At 43.2% G+C, this 19,788-nt stretch overlaps 2 protein-coding genes across 4 annotated transcripts in view; one reads left to right on the plus strand and one right to left on the minus strand.

Annotated features, from left to right (window-relative positions):
- The first annotated feature begins 3,422 nt into the window (after positions 1-3,422).
- On the plus strand, positions 3,423-11,926 carry cd36 (CD36 molecule (CD36 blood group)). The gene is made up of 12 exons (XM_026997361.3): positions 3,423-3,593; positions 4,214-4,374; positions 5,446-5,590; positions 6,323-6,469; positions 6,950-7,041; positions 7,732-7,781; positions 8,150-8,219; positions 8,680-8,864; positions 10,017-10,135; positions 10,654-10,727; positions 10,832-10,886; positions 11,315-11,926. The coding sequence occupies exons 1-12, from the start codon at positions 3,471-3,473 to the stop codon at positions 11,486-11,488; spliced, it is 1,395 nt and encodes a 464-aa protein (XP_026853162.2). The 5' UTR covers positions 3,423-3,470; the 3' UTR covers positions 11,489-11,926.
- A 600-nt stretch (positions 11,927-12,526) lies between these two features.
- Positions 12,527-19,788, minus strand: part of sema3c (sema domain, immunoglobulin domain (Ig), short basic domain, secreted, (semaphorin) 3C) — a 62,585-nt gene continuing 55,323 nt past the window's right edge. For all 3 annotated transcript variants that reach the window (XM_081722972.1, XM_026997355.3, XM_081722973.1), the window contains 5 exons: positions 19,657-19,698; positions 19,296-19,453; positions 17,892-17,959; positions 17,128-17,258; positions 12,527-15,209 (listed from right to left, as the gene is read on the minus strand). In XM_081722972.1, coding sequence (XP_081579098.1) covers positions 14,817-15,209; positions 17,128-17,258; positions 17,892-17,959; positions 19,296-19,453; positions 19,657-19,698 — 792 coding nt within the window. In that variant the 3' untranslated portion in view covers positions 12,527-14,816. The remainder of the gene's footprint in view (positions 15,210-17,127; positions 17,259-17,891; positions 17,960-19,295; positions 19,454-19,656; positions 19,699-19,788) is intronic.

Consider the following 19,788-nt stretch of genomic DNA (forward strand, 5'->3'; position numbering starts at 1 on the left):
AACAAAATTATGAATTACAAAATTATGACAGTTATGTGCGTTATGTATGATGATTCATGTGCACTTTAGACGGCTGAGACATTTCTTTTCTACTCTACTGAACAGAAATGATCTTCTATTTTAGAAATAACCTGTTTTCCCCTTTCTCTCTAATTATAACACGGACGCCACCCAACCCCTGGCAGGAAAGGCAACAGAGCCAGAGCACTTTCTCATCCACTGGGCCAAGGTGCCCCAGAGAAGCAGTCTTCCACCTTTCAGACGTCGCACCTTCCTCACCCATACACACTTCCTGGAGGTCCAGGATCTATCGCCTTTGCCAACCATTTAAACTTCTGTTTCACCAGAACGCATCTGCTAATACACTGGCATTCAGCAAACACCAAACATCTGTTCATTGCGTTAGACACAATCTGAGTCTTCCTGTGACATGTGAGTGGTTTTCCATATATGGGGCATTTTTTTTTTTTTTTTACAAAAAGTGTTTCCAATTTACCACAGAATTTTAGATTTACCACCCCAAGTTCAGATCAAAATGGGGATTTTTACATCTAGGGTCCAGCACTGGGAATCAGCTCGGAATGGTAGAGGTTAATGGAGTGAGTCATTATGGAGATATACCTATCATGAATAGACTCCATGTCAGCTGAATTACTCAATGATTCCATGTCATATGCCTCTATGACTAATAAGTCTTTTGATTTGTGTATGAGACTTATTTTGTTTAAAAAATTCAACTAAAACTGCAGTAAACATTATTTTGTAGATCTAGATACTACTGCTCTCCATATGTCATTGTACTGTTTTTTTTTCTCTTTTTTTCCTGTTGGATCTATAGGAGTAAGTGAATCTTTGGAATTTAACTCTAGAGTAGAGTGCATTTCCAGGAGTTGAGGTTGACTCTTGCTCTAGAGCTGTGTGTAATGAGCATTCTCATTTCCCTCTACTAAAAGATCCTCTAGTTCGGCCTTTCCTGCCAGTGGTTTACAGGTGTTACAGGCTACGCAGATAGACCAATCGATGGAATTACTAATGTGAATGAAAATAGTTCAACACTGCCACCTAGTGTCTAAGGAAGGTAATCTAACTTTCATCTGAATCTGAGTTGGAGAAAACAGTTCTTCAGAAGGTCTAGGAACATATGGGGCTATAGTGTTCAAATGGGTGACACAGAGACGTTCAGATTATTATGGCTGTTTTTTCAGAACACATGCTTGAATTCCACCCTCAGCATGCGTGCTGTGGACGGGTCTGTGTGATGTTGGTGTCTGTAGAGTTTGGCAGAGACTGTATTCTCCTGCATGCTTGCCCTCCAGTGTATCTTTGACCTTATCCTCTGTGTTGGGGTCTCCTACATGTCTTTGCTGAATTAGGGTTAGGGTTTGTTATAATTTCATGCACTTGCCCACCAGAGGAGACTGCATTCAACTACTGGCGTTTACGCACACCTATCACAGCTAGGCATTTCCCCTCATAGCCAGCATGGACTGATCTCTGCTCGTGTCAAAAGTACAAGGTGAGATTGAAATAACACAAATATTCATTTTGGAAAACAGAATATGTTTTTAAAATAGGCCAGGCAGGAAATGAACAAAAATCTGCTGTTCTGAACAGAAATCCATTGTTTTATATTTTAGTATAGTAATAATATAATGAGCCATATCTGTGAGTGTGGGTATGATACTGACTTGGATGTCTGGAACAGTGTGGAACTACTATATGAATTATTAACAAAAGCATTTTAATACTTTACAAAGAAAAAGAGAATACATATTCTGATACTTCAATAACCCAGTCTGTGTCGCTGATGGAAAATTGAGACTGCACTGACATTCCGCTGCTCATTAGTTTACATAAAGCTGTCACCTCCAATGTTTTAATATCAGTCTGATAGCACAGTTAGTGCAATCTCACGTCTGCCTCTATTTTTGCCTAAAACATGTATTTTCTCTTGTCCCTCTGTGTCGAATAAATTGCTTTTTCTAAACGGACAAGATGTTTTCCTTTACACAAATATATCTAGCATAGATCTAGCCCTATACACAAAGATTTTTTTTGAGTCCCTGTTGTTGTTGAAGTAACTTTGGTGCAAGTCTGGACTAGTCCACACACTTCAGTGCATCCACACATCTCTCTCTCGACACATCTCCCACGTTCTGCCAGAGTTTAGGGAATCTCAAGCTTAAACGGGTCTCTTACGGGTGAAAAGGCTCCCCCCCCGTGGCGCTTATTTGTCATTGCAACCACGGGCTGCTTGCTGTTCAGTTTCGATAACATTTTACAAAGTGAACAAGAGACACGTCAGAGGAGCGTGACAAACCAGAACAGGAGCAGGGCCAACGTCACGTAGACTTGTTAGGTCTTCTGAACGTTTTAACTGCTCTTTACTGCACTTTCTCAGCTTGTGTGCACTCATAAGTGTAGATTTTGATTGTGTTTGTTTGTATGGGGTGGCATTACAGGGGCCTCCTGAGCCATCATACCATTACAGTCTTAATTGATTTAGAACCTTCAGGCGTTATCCATGTTAACAATATTGAACTTGATCCCTCTACTTCTCCTGATCAGGCGTTTTAAGATCTGCACAAGTAAACAGTTTTATATCTGGCTCTATTTGCCCCATTGTCTTTGTCTCTTCCTCCTGCAGATATCTGACACCGGACTATCACCTGTCTTTTTCATCAGCATGCAGCCTAACCTCACCTGCCCCCCTGGTCCATGTGTATAGTTGTCAGTAAGAATGGCTACTGTTGTTGTTGTAAGTTGTTCATCAACATGCTGGTAAATACTTTCTCGGTGGTCCAAAAAGATTTACCTGTTTAAATGACACTAAAATGCTGATCAGGCTTGTTCAAGGGTTAGACTGACGTGGAGATAGTGCGACCTTTACTGGTAGATAAACATTAGTGCCGCATTTGAATGGTAGATAGGCTATATTCCTTATCATGGAACCCAGCTAGCTTATGGGGAAAAGTAACAATATTTTTAGCGTCTTTTGTGTATTTTGTGTCTAATGAACATGCAGCACGGTGGCAATTTTATGTTTAATTTACCAAGTCGATTTTTATGCGATAGTTTATAGTTATGCTATGCAAATAAAAAAAACAACAACAACAAAAAACAAAATTAAAAAAAAGAAACAAACAAACAAACAAAAAAACCCAAAACTGAACGTCATCTAATGCAATAGAATTGAATAACTGACGCCCAGTACACGCCCGGCTATAACACGCTCCACCACCACGACGTTATCTTTTTTATTTTTATTATTATTATCATTATTATTATTATTATTATTATTATTATTATTATTATTATTATTATTCCTTCTTTTCAAGATAGCGCAGGGACCCCGTGCAGGTCCGTTAACCTTCGGTCGCCCAGCCTGCGCTTACGTAACGGCGCTGTAGCGCTGCCATGCCCGCACCTGCCGCTCACTCCCTCCCGGTCGCAGGCTCCGAGCTTCCACCATGGGCTGCTGTGACTTGAAGTGCTGGCTCATCGCGGGCACCGTCGTGGGGGCCATCGCCTGCCTCGCCGGGCTTATCCTCATCCCCGTGGGCAACGTGGTCATTGAGGGCACTGTCAAAAAGGTAAGGCTGGCGTTAAATCTTAATCGACATTGGGAGACGGATCGGTAGTGCTTGACCGTTAGGCACGAAGTGGGGGGGGGGGGGGGGGGATAAAAGCGGTGGATGAGTGCGTGAAGAATAACGTTTGCGGACGTGAAAAAGAAAAGCTCCGTAGGTCACGAGGAAAGTCATAACTAAGGCACTCGTCGTGTGTCATCGAGGACATGATGACGACCTAGCCTAGTTCTCCAAAATAGAGTTGGAGATGCTTCACAAACTGTCAGATTAACAGCGCTTTTTTTTCTTGGTAAATTTGATCCGTCACACGACAGCGTCTTAACGGGACTCCTTCGCTTTATTGCTTTTTTCCAGTGCGAGTAGGGCACGGTGCTGGTTTTATTGCCGTGTCATTTAACAGCTGGGTAAAGGCTGACAGCCACTGGAAACCGCGTTCCGTTTGCAGGGTCATATTTAGAAAACACCGCGGCATTGATTCATACTATGCTGACCACGCTTAACGCGCCTGTCTCTGGCGCGTGCACCGGTAAGCAGACGCAGGTGTGTCAGGGCAGGTGAGGGCGCGCGCGGGCCCCTCTCTCCGGGCCCGGGTGTGTGATCGGTGGGTTTGGGTGCTCCGACAGGAAGCAGTGCTGCAACCGGGCACCACGGCCTATAAGAACTGGATATCGGCCGGAGCGCCGCTCTACAGGCAGATGTGGCTGTTCGACGTGCAGAACCCCGAGGAGGTCGTGAGAAACGGCAGCGTCCCCGTACTTAAGCAGAGAGGACCGTACACGTACAGGTTTGGAAAGACACTCCTCGTCGAGAGGCGCTTGTTGGGGAATTATCTAGATGACCAGGGCAGGCTCTCGTCGAGGACGTAGCATGCTGGTGCAAGGATGAAATTTTTAGTCTAAAATTGTAAAATATGGGTGAATTAAATTTAGGTTTAAAGGTTGAATTAAAACATTCAAATTAAATATCTTTCACGAGATCATTGTTTATGAGGTAGCCCTTTTGCATTCTGTCTACATTTCTGTTGACACCGCTTATTATAATGTACACGCTCACCCTTTTGCTTAGAAAATGAAAAATTAAACACGAACGTACTGATTTCAGAACAGAATTTGATGGGTTTGTGCAAATCGTGGGGCCTAAGACTATTGCTTTTTTTAGCCATATAAATATTAGTATATTAACAATAGAAACACCTTTATGTACTTAATGGAAACACTGCTAATCTTATGATAACATTGGGATCTAATCTGATCGCCCTTGTTGTTAAACCATTCAGTCGTGTTGGACTCTCGGACACCCTGTAGGCCAGCCCCCTCCATGCTTCCTTGTTTTTCACGGCTTCTTTCAGATCCCCATAATCTAATCTAATATAATATAATCTAGATGCCAGTGGATCTTGCATGTCCTTTGGCAGTTTTCTTGCATATGTATGCATTTTGATTTGCATAATAAGAATTATATAATAATAGTAATTTACACTTTGCTGTGATGGATTAGGAAGGGCAAATGGTTCATCTTTACAGTGCAGGTGGTACAATTACATTTTATTAATGAGGACAAGTTAAAATGACTCTCACAGCCCACTGGGGAAGCAGCACTAGAGTTCCCAGTATTTCACTAGTTTCTCTTCTCTTCTCTTCTCTTCTCTTCTCTTCTCTTCTCTTCTCTTCTCTTCTCTTCTCTTCTCTTCTCTTCTCTTCTCTTCTCTTCTCTTCTCTTCTCCTCTCCTCTCCTCTCCTCTCCTCTCCTCTCCTCTCCTCTCCTCTCCTCTCCTCTCCTCTCCTCTCCTCTCCTCTCTTCTCTTCTCTTCTCTTCTCCTCTCCTCTCCTCTCCTCTCCTCTCCTCTCCTCTCTAGGACACGTTACATTCCCAAAGAAAATGTCACATTCAATGACAACTACACTGTGAGCTTCCTGTTGCCAGCAGGAGCCATCTTTGAGCCGTCCATGTCAGTGGGGACAGAGGAAGACATAGTGACTTCACTGAACCTGGCTGTGGCAGTATGTTGTCCCAACCAATCTCTCTCTCTCCCTCCCTCTCATCTCCCCTCCCTCTCACCTCCCCTCCCTCTCACCTCCCCTCTCTCTCTCTCTCCCTCTCACCTCCCCTCCCTCTCACCTCCCCTCCCTCTCACCTCCCCTCTCTCTCATCTCCCCTCCCTCTCACCTCCCCTCCCTCTCTCTCTCCCTCCCTCTCACCTCCCCTCTCTCTCATCTCCCCTCCCTCTCACCTCCCCTCCCTCCCCTCACTGTTGTCAAGCTGCCACTTCAACTGGTTTTCAAGCGAACAAACAAACCTTGTGTTTTAGGACACACTTCTGATCTGGCTTGGTTTGCCTCTAGAAAAATCTGCATACTTTTCCATGCTGTATAATTTCTCTTAGTAACACCTGGACATTGCACTCGCAGTGACGTTTAATTTCAAGGTCATGGCTTAGCCCCTACCAGTAATAATCTAAATTCTAAATCAGGTCACATATAGAACAATGATAGCACGCTAACGCTGTTCTTATCATTGGTAAAGGTTCAGACAATCACATGAGCTATGTAATTGGTATTGTTCTATATTACCTCTTTCACTGGACTAACCTTCCACAGACACTGATAGCAGGGGTTGCATTAACATATGGACAGGTGTAATGGCAGATTTTGCGATATGTCGTGAATGGGACATATTCTTCCTGTACGTTATTGGTGTTTACCATTACTAATGCGGGTCACCCTCTGTTCCAGGGCGCCTACAATCTTATAGATCATAAGCTGGCTAACATGCTCATTCAACTGAGCAAGTCCACCCTGTTCCAGAGCAGGACCGTCAGGGAGATGCTGTGGGGTTATAGAGACCCCATGCTGAAAAGCATCATGGGACTCTTTTATCCAGTAAGCCTTTACCCACAAAAGTCTGAATATAATACACAGTTAAAGGTTTCCTTACACCTTATAGAAATATGTTTTGTATGGTTATCTATGATTTAAACTAGGAGATTTCATTTTGAAGTGCCGGTGAGGTAAAAGGTAAACGTCTGAGGAGCGGATTTTGTGGGATTTCTTACTAAAACCCGTTACCTAAATGTCTTGTGTGGGTGGGTTTCTGAGGAATCCCAAGATTTAGAGAAGATTTTAAATATATTTACATTTTATATATAAACAATTGAATATTTCCTTATATGTTGCTTTGGCACATATTATGTTTTGTGAACCAATCATGGCACAGGTCTCAGGGGTCCTTTTTACTCTTCTGACTAATGACCATTAAGTATAATTTTAGCTTTGGCCTTTTTTTTTCTTCTTTTTTTGTGGTTTGTTTATTTTACCTTCTCTTAGGGCTCTCCTTTTCTCACATATGCTTGTTTTATCCAGTACAACAACACGTTTGATGGGCCTTACAATGTGTTCACGGGCCAAGACGACACCAACAAAGTGTCTGTGATTGATAACTGGCAGAACCGTCCGTGAGTATGGACAGATGGACATGCATACAAATGTTTGCTTCTTGCCTTGTTGGACAGGAACATTTCATTTAGTGGTTCCAGACACTCAGCTATATTCTTGAAATGAATCAATAAAAGGATTAAATAATAATAATAATAGAGTCAGTCAATTTTAAAGTTCTTTCAGTTAAAGCTTTATCAGAAACATTTATAATTATAAAGAAATATAAACATATAAGTCTTAGACTGTATGCAAGAGGTGTACACAAGAGACATTACCACCACACACACACACACACACACACACACACACACACACACACTTGTGTACACATCTTGCATACGCTGTAATTGTATTCGTTTGGCCTATATGCATCTGCCCCAGAAAGGACAGTTTAATGAAATAAACACAAGACAGCAGGCTGAGCAGCACCCAGAGTAACGTCAGGCCTACACTGCTTGTAGTTTACGACGCCTTACGCTTTCCACCAACACTGCAGGCATGAGGAGTTGCGATAGGTGTTCCGGCTTTTTCTGACAGACAGGAGTGCCCATGGAACTCCTCGAGCAGGGAATGTTTACAGCTCAGTGAAACATGCAAACAAACAAACAAACACACAAACAGTAAAGTTCCAGAAAGGGCACACCTGCACTGACAAGTTTTCTGAATTTGGCAGAGAGATCTCCGTTTTACCACTCTGTGTGCTTCAGGTCCGTGCTGTACTGGAACGACACTTACTGTAACATGATCAACGGCACAGGTGAGCTCCCGCTTCCTTTTTCCTTCATAGAGAATCTCAATGTGCAATGGTAATTCTGGGCTAATAAACAACAGAGATGGCAACAGGAAAGTAAGGTTTCATTCTTCATATCAGGTTTTCCATGCGGTGATTTTTATCCATTGTCGGGGAGGTAGGGGAAATGATAAGCAATAACAACGTATAGACTTTTAAAAGTGGATGCAACACTCAATGGAATGTGAAACATTCATTCAGCTGTGCTTTGCTGAGGCCTTAGATGTTGTGATCAGTGATGTCATGAATAATATGGGTTGTTGTCACGGATCACTGACATTTCTGAATCAGACGTGAGAGCAGGCAATCAGACTGACAGATCTGTATCTGAACAGATGGCTCATCCTTCTCTCCATTTCTGGACAAGAAGAAGCACCTCTACTTCTTCCCCTCTGATATATGTAGGTATGTTCTCTGTCAATCAGTTTCCAGTCTCCTGCTGATGATATCGGAATCCTTCCCATAATTGCACTTCATCATGAACCTGCTACCCTCGGTGAAGTCCGTTGCTAGACGGAGAGAAGAGAGGAGGTTTTCACCATCTTCACTGCACGATTGCACATTAGACTTTCGAATTGTAGAATAGACTTTGTGATTGTAGATTAGACTTTGCGATTGTAGATTAGACTTTAGGATGGTAGATTAGACTTTGCTGCAGTTTTGCTGACTTTGAAGCTGCACTTTGACTGGAGCCAATGCTGACCTAAAGGTGAAGGTTTTTAGGCTTCCTAACTGGTTTTAACACGCTGCCACCAGAGGTCAGGCCGCACCATGACACGGGCTGGCATCACCACCAGCCCCTTCTTATACTCCCATCTTCCCACGTTCTTCATGATCAGACTTCTGTTTGTATGTCCCCCCCCAGGTCTGTATATGCTGAGTATGTCAACAGTCTGGACCTGAAAGGGATCACGGTGTATCGCTTCATGTTGCCACAGTCCATTTTTGCCTCCCCCACAGTCAACCTGGATAACAAATGCTTCTGCACAAATTATGAGGTGACCAACAACTGCACCATGGCAGGAGTTCTGGATATCAAAGCGTGTAAAGGTATGCAGAAATCTGAATGCATATTATTCATGCACGTCAGTGAGTTAGACAGTAACACTGAAAATAACATACAAAGTATGTATTTACAAAAGGGAGAAATAAGATTAATTTGGGTGAAATTATAATGTCATGGGGCAGTTCACATTGAAAATGAAATCTATTTTGAGATGAATCAGTATGGGGAACCATCACTGTAATGTTGAAAGCTGTTTTCGATTCGGTGAATATTCTGCATTTGCATATTTGCATGTGCGATGAGTACTGGGATGTCATCCCTAGTGAAGGATGTGCTAATGGGGAAACAGTGTTAGAGAGTAAAAGAACCACAGAGCCAGTGCTTCTCAGACCAGCTGTAGGGATGTCTTTGAGTCTGCAGTTTTCATACGTTATGTATGACCGTGTAGACAAAAAACAGGTAGCCCACCTCACCAGGACCAGGTCCTGACAAGGTAAAGTGCTTTTTACAAAAGCTACACTTTTTTAACTGAATGAGATTATGTAAAACATGTTGTGTGAGATTGCAGTATATGGGGGACAAAAACTGGTCCTGACTGCCGCTTTACTATACACTTCCTAAAGCGGGAGACAGCTCACGGCCAGCCAATCGGATTTATTTAGATTCATCTGGCTGTTCCCTCGCAAGAGGGTGTCGAATCAGTGCCAGGAAATGAGCATTCTGTGCAGTTATACTTTGGTAAACAAATGATATGCGCTTTTCTCCTAGTATATAAATATCACTCTAGGCAAATTTGTGAATTTTTCCATTTCCATAAAGTATTTTATTGCAGCGAGTTCAGAATGTATCTCTTTGCCTGACAGCCAATAGGATGTTTTTTTATGATTTTATGTGAACATGTGAAAAATTCCAAACAACTAGTTTTTTTTTTTAATGACCTCATTCATAGGAACTGCAGCCTGTCCTGTGACAAAATCCCTACGCACTCTTCTTGTGTGAAATCAGGATGTCACTGTAGTTTTCCACATACATTTGCTCCTTTGGTATTTTGGGTGAACCACGTTCACATGTAAACGCACCAATGGGACGAAGGTTTGAGCCACGGCTCCGGAGCAGGAACGGGCTCGGGTCTGACCCTTGCGATCCGGCCACGGCCGAACGTGTCCGGTAGTGCTCTGACCTGCTGTGTCTTGCAGGTGCTCCGGTGTTTATCTCCCTCCCTCACTTTCTCCACGGAAGCCCAGAACTGCTGCAAACCGTGAATGGACTAAATCCTGATCCCGAAGAGCACTCCACCTTTCTGGATGTGGAACCAGTAAGGAGACATTAGAATGCTTTGAATGTGTCTATAAAATGTCCGAAAGCATCCGTATAAAGCACCTTGACTTGCCATGGCATTTGAAAAGTGCTCTACAAATGAACAGGCCTTACCTTGCCTAAATTAGGCCCAAGCTCACATCCTACATGTTTAATATGCTTTTGATTTTAGTCACTGGTTTGCCTTGCTCACCTTTCTGGTGGACCCACAGGAGTTAGATTATCAGTTTCTTCCAGTTTCTGCCATTTCGGGGAGCTTTTCTTTGCTGCTTTCGACTGACTTTCTTTAGGATCTACACCTTTCCACACAGCTGTCTGCTGTAAAGAGAACTATACACATAAACGTGAACTGAGTTCGATAATTGGAGTGTCTGTTTCAGATATAAGACTTACCGTCTTAGCAACAGGTTAGGAAGAATCGTGACCATATAACCACGTGTGACTGTTGAAGACACACTCACAGATGTAAGCTATGGCAGATCTTGGGTTGAGCTGCTTGTGATGTGTGTGTTTCAGATTACAGGCTTTACTCTGAGGGTCTCCAAAAGGCTTCAAGTCAACATGGTTTATGGCCCGTCCAAAGATATCAAGTAGGGTGAAAATCCCATTTTCTAAAAATTTTCTACTTTGAAACATCGCTGCCATTTACATGAATCCTGTCCGTCTGTCCCTGTCTCTCTCTCTCCCTCTGCAGGATTCTTAACCAAGTGAAGCAAATCACAATGTTTCCACTCGTGTGGCTGAACGAGGTGAGGGAATGTTCAGTGGTTTGATTGTTGAATGATTTGAGTGGAGTTTTTGGTGAAGTGCTTTAAGTCCAGTCACTTTCTCAGCCCAGTACTTACTAACTTATGTTTAAAATCAGACACGGGGATATTAATTAATTATATTCCAGAATAAAAGTCATTTCTGATGACACTAAAAACAAAATCTCACTGTTAAAAAAAAAAACTTCCCAATTTCATTAAAATCCTAAAAAATGTTTCATTGTTTGAAGTAATTCCTCCAAAGCTCTCAGTGCCTGTTCAGATTTGTTCAAACATTGAACAGTTTGGTCTACAGTAAAACCACGTTTAAAAAAATTGAGCAGCAAGATAACAACCAGCAAGAATAAAGCATTCACACAAAATCTGAATTTAATGAATGAGCAGTGACTCTCCTCTCATCTGTGTGTTAGACGGCGTCTCTCGACGACGAGACTGCAGACATGATCAAAAGGGAGTTGTTTTCCCGGATGGGAACGCTGGAGACGGTGCAGATAGCACTCATAGCATCCGGAGCAGTGCTGTTCATCTTCTGTTTGATCGGAGTGTGTGTCGTGAAGCAGACGACGGGGAAAAAAGTCTTCTGAGCAACGTCTGACAGGAAAACTGCTTTTGTATGTTTTTAAATTTTTTCGATGTAGCACTTTATATTAATTGTTTATCTGAATCTTGTGTGTACAGTAATTTTGTTTTTGTATTCTGGATTATTTAATTTTCTTTTCTTTTCTTTTTTTGGCAAAATTATCCAGTTGAATTTTGGGTGTTAAATCAAAGGCAAATCAATTAAATTTAAGGGAAGTCAAGGCCTAATGAGATAACATTTGAAGAATCACCTCCAGGAAACTTCTGGATCAGTCCTGGATCAGGTTAACCTGCTCAGCTTGTCTTTCCCTTTGCAAAACCTAATTGGACACGTTAAACCAACACCCCTAAAAATTAAGGACATTTGTTTTTATAATATTTTTTCAATGCTTCTTTTCAGAATGTCATCCCAGTTGGCAGTTTCAATAAAGAATCTCAAAGTCGCTTTCTGAGTGCTTCTCCTTTGTTATTGCGCACTACCACAAAGATCAAATATCATGAAATAAAGCTCATATGAAACCAAAAATTAAATGAGCCTCACTGACCTCCTGCTGTCGATCTCCATGCTTTTGGCTTCGGATGGGGCAGAGTTCCAGTGCAGGAACGCAGAGGTCAGCGTCTTTTGCGGAGTCTTATGGAAATTTGAACGACCTCGGCTCTTCTCTGGCTCCCAGTCACTTTCAGCACAGCCCGTGATGAGGCAGCTGGATTTTGTTACGGGACGTTTGAAACAGGCTGTAAATTTTGCTCTGATAGAGACATAGCAGAGCAAGGTGAGGACGGGTCAGGTCGTAAAAGGAATAAAGAATTAGGGGAGATGAATAGATGAGCATTTATGGGGAGTTTCTTTAAAATATGAGTATGCACAAATGAGTTTCACAAACATGTTGTGCTAAACACTTTTAGTTATGAACAGATGACAAAAGATTTTTGGTATCTTGCTATCATTAAAAAAAAACAAACCCAAAAAAACCTAATTCAAATCCATCAAGACTATTTCTTCATTAAACCTGTGATTTTTTAAGCGACACTCAGCAGCCAAAAATCTTACAATTTGTTTAATGCAATTACACAGGTTTGTAACATGAATAAATATAAATACACAAATTATGACAACATTGAATAATACATTAACATTTACTGAAGAAAATATCTTTCATCCTTGTTAAAAGACAGAAATATTACAAGACCATGACACTATTAATTAACTCTTTGTAACGAGGAAAATTTAAAAATGTAAAAACAAACCTTTATGTCTCTGCAAATTGCAGATTCTGTCAAAAATTATCCTGAAAAATCCCATTTCAGGGCGTGAATCTGTTCCATTTCAGTGCAGCTAATGCAGGAACTTAATTTAAAACTGTCCTATTCAGCACTTCACGTAAAAGCTTTCATTTAATCTCCAACTTGAACGTAAAAAACAGTTTGGCTGAAGTGAAATGGAAGCAAATATAAATCTTAAACTCTTTTACACTATAATCAAAAATCTACACGCTAATACAACACAAACACAAAATCCCATAAATTACACAAAACAGCAAACAGTGATTAAAAAAAAACAAAACACATTCTGTACACATCAGTCCTAACAGCCGCTGGCAGCTCTACATCCTAAACTAATATGAATAGTAAACTTGAAGATGCAATTTACTGACTACACAGAGCATCTGAACACTCAGAACACTAAATAGTACACGTGTTCTGGCATAACGGTAAGACAGTGTGCATGACGTCTCAAACCAAGCTTTCAAAAACACCTGGGTATCTCCTATCTCAAAATTATTTTTAATCCTTGGTTTCATAAATTGTTTTATAAAAATTCTGTTTGACAGATTATAGAACTTAAGGGATTTGTTGGCAACAAACGTTCTGTTCCATGGAACAGATGAGCTTATGAAAATAAGCACACAAACACACACACACACACACACACACACACACACACACACACACACACACACACACACACACACACACACACACACACGCATACACACACACACACACACACACAAATAAGAAGTGCAAAGTTCTCATGCTATTAGAAGGGAGCTGGTCAAGTAACCAATAAACAAACCATTGTCCTCTACAGAGTATGAAGTTTCCCAAATCAGAGCTGCGCTGTATGGGGTCAATTAACAGGAACATTACTGCAAATATGACGTCCTAAGGACCTCGGACCATCTGCCTCTCTCTCTCTCTCTCCCCTCTCTCTCTCTCTCTCTCTCTCTCTCTCTCTCCCCCTCTCTCTCTCTCTCTCCCCCTCTCTCTCTCTCTCTCTCCCCCTCTCTCTCTCTCTTTGTCTCCCTTTGTCTCCCTGCCCAGCCTACTCTCCCAATTCCAATAAAACATTTTCAGGGAACCCTTTCTGCGAGACAAGAAGACCCGTGTATATAGTAAAAGCAGGTTTTCACCGTAGAGAAAAGAAAGAATCCTCTCGACATAAAGATGAGAAGGTGCGCACTGCCCTGTACATTTTGAACTCAGTTAATTAACACCAGAACAGGAAGCCACATGTTTTATTTTCATTTTTTTAAAATCTAACCATGTCGTTTGATCTGAGGTCCTGCAGCGTAAAAAGTTGATATAACTTCCCACTCTCACGCACCTGCCGCGTACGGTAAGCTCCACCAGGAGCGGAAGCACGTGGTCTGAACGCAGATGGCAGAGAGGCTGCTGTCCGCCCGCCATGGCCGGTCCAAGCATGTGAGTAGCATGCACCTTCAGCGACGTGGCATGTGTTGCATCTGCACGACCTACGCCAGGGTCATTAATACAGCTGGATGTGTTATTCTGCTGAAATTTCCATGGAGCCAGTCATGGAATTTGTGCGAACATGTGCATCGTATTAAACTAGTGGAAGTTTCGAATACAGCTGTGACTGAAATATCACCACGCCGGGGTTCCTTGGGATACTTTCTTAAGACAGGATAAAACTGCATGAGTGAGCTTTAGTTTTTGTGTTGTACATGTATATGTATGTGTGTGTGTGTGTGTGTGTGTGTGTGTGTGTGTGTGTGTGTGTGTGTGTGTGTGTGTGTGTGTGTGTGTGAGAGTACGTGTAGGAGTGTATGTGTGGTGCATCACAGTCATCTGGTCAGCGTACCTCATGCACTTTAGAGGACTATACAAAAACACCCAAGATAAGGTGCTGGAAGTTCATAGATCAACACAAAAAAGAGGTTCATATTAGAGGAGTTTCTCCTCTCCTCTTCTGTCCTTTTCATGGGCAGTCTTTACATTTGCTTTACTCTTCACATTTCTCCTCCTCCCCAACACTCCTCCTCTCTCCATCTCTTCCCTCTCTTTCCAACTGCTCCTCCCTCCCGCCTCCTACTCCTTGGGCAGGTGGTTCCGGCGGTTGCGGCTCTTTCCGTGCTCCAGCAGTGGTTTGAGCTTGGCCAGGTCTCCTCGGGCTGACCCCTGCACACTCTGGACCTGCTTGCGCTCCTTGCAGTACTGTTGCACGGCCAGCGTCTCGGCGGGGCTGAATCCGGACGCCAGGGCCTTGGGGTGCGTGCCGGGCGGCCAGCCCCACGTCGTGGGCCGCTTCTCACTGAGCGCGCTCACCAGGGCCTCGCTCAGCACACGCAGGTGGATCTTAGCCAGCGTGCGTTTGAAGCCGTTCTCTGTGGCCAGGCAATGGTACAGGCCCTGGTCCGAAAGCTGCACTGTCCTGATCAGAAGGCCGTGTTCGGTGTTCACCACGCGCTCGCTCTGTTTCACCTGTACAACACATAACGCACCATACACACAAACACACACACACACACACACACACACACACACACACACACACACACACACACACACACATAAACCTGAGCTAAAAGGACTCTCTGAATTAAGTTTAACCAACCACTAGATAATGACACACACTTGCTCAGGGATTGTAAAGGCTAGGAGGAGATTAATAGGCCTGAGGAAAGGGGACTGTGTCCACTTTAGTAAATAAATCGCTTTTATATTGTAAAATTATATAGAATTAAGGGGGTATTAGAAGGAAGCAGCAGTGTTAATTAAGTGCCAATTATTCTGATCTATTGATTTGATTGTTTTTGACTTATGATTGGAAACTGCGCAGACTGCATAAACTGCATTTCATTGCCTTGTACTTGTAGTGAGCAATGATGGTAAAGTAGAATTTATAAATCGGGTAGTCTGAAAATGTTAGCATATTTTTAAGAGTAATGAGCTATGCTTGATACCGTTGCTTCAGTAATGTGTGCATCATTTTGGTTGGGTTACCTTCCACCTGATTGGTCATGTGAATGCATGTGTTTACAGATACAAATGTTCCCCAAACCTGTTTGAAGTGTCTGTGCACCTACACTGCACACTACACTGTTACTGCATCTCCCTGCATGAGTCAGTAGTCTGTTACTGCATCTCCCTGCATGCGTTAGTAGTCTGCTACTGCATGTGTCAGTAGTCTGTTACTACATGTGTCAGTAGTCTGTTACATCTCCCTGCATGAGTCAGTAGTCTGTTACTGCATGTGTCAGTAGTCTCTTACTGCATCTCCCTGCATGCGTTAGTAGTCTGCTACTGCATGTGTCAGTAGTCTGTTACTACATGTGTCAGTAGTCTGTTACTACATCTCCCTGCATGTGTCAGTAGTCTGTTACTGAACCTCCCTGCAGGTGTTTTTGTGTTTAAACTGTACTAAGGCTTTAACAACCAAGTAGCAGTTGCTCAAGGTGCCTTAATTTATTTAGCTCTTAATAACACAGGGAACCCCCCCGCCAAGCTAAATAAATAAATAACAAAACAAACAAATAAATGGATCGGCACTATAAACCCCCTTCCCCTCTAAAGGCACTGGGGGAGCAGTAAGAGTTCAGGTGGTGTGCGGTTTCTGGTAAACTATCACTCTCTTGGGACTGTTGCCTCATAAGTAAACTGGAACAGCTGAGAGTGTTTGAACTGAAATCGCCATCTGTGACACCAGCAACAGGAGAGACAGCAAGCGGAGAAGCGTTACACGCAAATGCCGCGAGAGGACGGCAGGTGGACATCATGATGAGACACTGCAGGAAAACAGCCACTGACGTGCCTGGACCCTGCAGGGGAATCCCGAATGTCCATGTGCAGGCTGACTGGCTGACTGAGGGCAGAGCACGCCTGCGTGATGTCAGGCGCCTGTTTCCGATTGCCCGCTGTTCTCGGATCAGCGAACTTTCATTCTCGCTCTGCAGCATTTGGCTCATCTTTCTTTTCTTTTTTTTAAAAGTCAGACATCTTAAACCAGAGGAGACCGAGAGGGTGTGGAGGAAGTCATTCAGCTGCTGAACCCACTAAGAGCTAAAGCGTTGCACTTGAAATACTGAAGTATTGCACCATTACAGTCTGCAGATATGACAGGTGATATGGCAGACAGACTGTCTCCGCTAGGTTTGCAGTTAGAGTAGCACAGAAATGCTGTCTGGCTGGAATATCCAAACATTGGAATCTAGATCCTCTGGAACACATTATATCAAAGGATTTACTGCTGTTCTGCTGCAGTATGCAGTATCGTGAGAGTTGTGAGTATTGGGATATATACATTGCAGTTGTTCTGGGGTGTATGGTATGTGCCGTGGTATTGCGCTGCGTAGATCGGGGTGTGGTTTGGGGGACGAGCTCGGGAGGCTTGCTTGCTGACCTCTTTCCTGCGGTCGTTGTCCTTCTGGATGAGCCATCGGACAGAGGCCAGGGGCGATTTGGGCAGGCACTCCAGAAAGGTGGTGTTGTTCTTCACCCCATACTGGGACATCTCCACCGCATTCCTGTAGGCTGATACAAGGAAAACGCAAGTACATCTGATCATAGTAGAACTTAGCAGGGGCGAAATAAACAGCCACACAGGGTTAAAGTTAAGAGGGAATAAAGCATTTGGGAACGACATGAAAAACGGCAACGCTCTGTGTAGCTCGTGGAATCTGCAAGCGGGCACAAGGTGTGAACTGAAATCGAACTGGAAGCAGAACTGGAGTCCGTCAGAACCAGCAGCCTGGAAGGATCACATCCGTTTTCAACACCTTTCAGGAACGCCCCGTGTTATCCGGCTCGTTTGAGATTAAGGGGCGTGGCTCGTTTCCATGTTGCTCTGCTCGTCTGGAAATATCCTCCCTCTACAAAACTGTCGTGTGTTATTTTAGCACCAAATGATGCATCAGCTACAGGACTGAGTAACACCACAACAAACTAGTTTCCATGATCACACTTTTCCATCGTTACACAGAAAGGGGGAGGCAGACGGAGGTAGAAAGACTCAGAGAGGTCAGGTGGAGTGAAAAGCTGCATCTTCATGCAAATTAAAGGTCACACGACTGTAACGCACAGCAGTATCAATTACATTTTTCAGATTTTGGGTAGAGAAGACGAGAAAGAAATCCAGGCAGCTGCGCTGGGAGCTGTGACTCATACCTTTCAGATTGAACCCCCGGCACTGAGTCAAAGGATTTCCAAACATGATATCCTGTCTTCTGCTTCTCCTGAAATCATAATGAGAAACCAAATCAAATATTTTCACATATTCAGTTTCATTTTATTGTCACATAGCTTCAGAGTTGCACATCTTTTGCAGTTTCCATTCACACATACACACGTGCACACGCACACACACACACACACACACACACACACACACACACACACACACACACACACACACACACACACACACACACACCCACAAGCACTTTGGATAACTCTCAGGCCACCCTTTATGGGTGTCATACATGTTACTGCATTATGGGCTTTTCTCTGACTGGTGGTTGTGGTGTTACAGGAGGAAACCATCTGATAACGATCGCACAGGATAAACAGCTATGAATGTGGACTTCACAGTCTCCTCTTTGACAGGCAAGTTTCACGCTGATATTTTTCTCCCATCTAAGTGCCAAAAACTACAGCAATGCAAAATCACACACACAAACACGCACACACACACACACGCACACACACACACACACAAACACAGAAACACAGAAACACACACACACACACACACCAGGTCTAGCACAGACACACAGGAATGTTTTTTTTTTCAGTGAACTGAGTGTGAAATGTCTGTAGAGAGACCAAGCTAAACCTGACCTGTTTCTGACAACAACGATCTCACCTGTAGCAATAGCTAATGTTAACTACAGGAGGCAATAGCTGTCAGCTATAACAACAGTGTGTGTGCTGTGTGTAACATTCCATCTCTATTCTAGGACTCCAGTCAAATAATAAAACTCAAAGATGTAACTGATTATTGTTTATGAATACAAAACAGCAAATTCAGTATTCAGAGTAGAAAAGGGTATTTTATATATTGAAATGTTTCGACCAAAAGGTCTCCCTCAGGTATTCATTTCTAATTATCAGCTGAGAAAAACCTTTTCGGCTTGGAAGCAACAAACTGTGGGAATATTCATTAATGAATGTTTTTACACGTCTGCATATGCAATTATAGGCAGGTGTACTAATCTGAAAGTTTTATCTCTATAGTAGCAGAAAAACAGGAAGTGAACCCAGAGTGTTGGTGTTATGCTTGAAATAATGTTTAGACATAGGTCATATTTTGAATGCAATGTAGTATCAGGTTTGTTTTATTTTATGTGCGACTGTAATGTGAGTGGAGGTTCATAAAGTGGCGGTTTTTACCAGTATGCAAAACATTAAAATACGTAGGGGATCAGGGGCTGCTGGCCACAAGTGGTTGGCTGGAAAAACGGGAAACCCCCCCAACCAAATGCATTCTTTCAAAAGAAATAACATTAGGGTGTGTGTGTGTGTGTGTGTGTGTGTGTGTGTGTGTGTGTGTGTGTGTGTGTGTGTGTGCACCTCTTGCCAGTCGGGTAAAACCGAGAGCAGCTCACTCCGTCCCATGCGCAGTACGGGTCTCGGGCCAAACAGCAATCCGCACACGCCGAACCGTAGGCATGGCAACGGTGCAGCAACACCTGGGACACGCCGTATTCGGAGCTCACGTACAGCTGTTGCTGTAACACAAACCGACACAGTCGCACATGGTTCACTCAGCCGCCACAGATCGCGTGACAAGATAATCGTCTTGATCACACCCTCGTGCTCACTCTTCTGTGCGTCGTGTTGGCTTCGCGTTCAGTAAAAACATGAACATCATGTTGGGTTTTCTGCAGTGCAGCGGCCCGGCAACGAGCCACTGATTACAGCTCCCCCTTACCTTCTTAGAGGAAATTCTTAGGTTGGTTATGGCAGCGTTGTTCTGCAAAAGGGGAAAATAGAAAATAAAACGAAATATCAGATTTGCATGACGCACAACCACAGAACCAGGCCTGGACTTGGAGCTCGGCTG

This window comes from Electrophorus electricus, chromosome 11 (genome assembly GCF_041902795.1).
Source record: "Electrophorus electricus isolate QZ-2024a chromosome 11, ASM4190279v1, whole genome shotgun sequence".
Taxonomy (NCBI): domain Eukaryota; kingdom Metazoa; phylum Chordata; class Actinopteri; order Gymnotiformes; family Gymnotidae; genus Electrophorus; species Electrophorus electricus.

What these genes read in the sequence shown, in the direction of transcription:
- cd36 (XM_026997361.3), top strand. Translation starts at nt 3,471, where the DNA reads ATGGGCTGCTGTGACTTGAAGTGCTGGCTCATCGCGGGCACCGTCGTG. An exon ending in TTCCCCTCTGATATATGTAG is followed by an intron (nt 8,220 to 8,679) that starts GTATGTTCTCTG and finishes GTCCCCCCCCAG; the next exon opens with GTCTGTATATGCTGAGTATG. An exon ending in GGATATCAAAGCGTGTAAAG is followed by an intron (nt 8,865 to 10,016) that starts GTATGCAGAAAT and finishes TGTGTCTTGCAG; the next exon opens with GTGCTCCGGTGTTTATCTCC.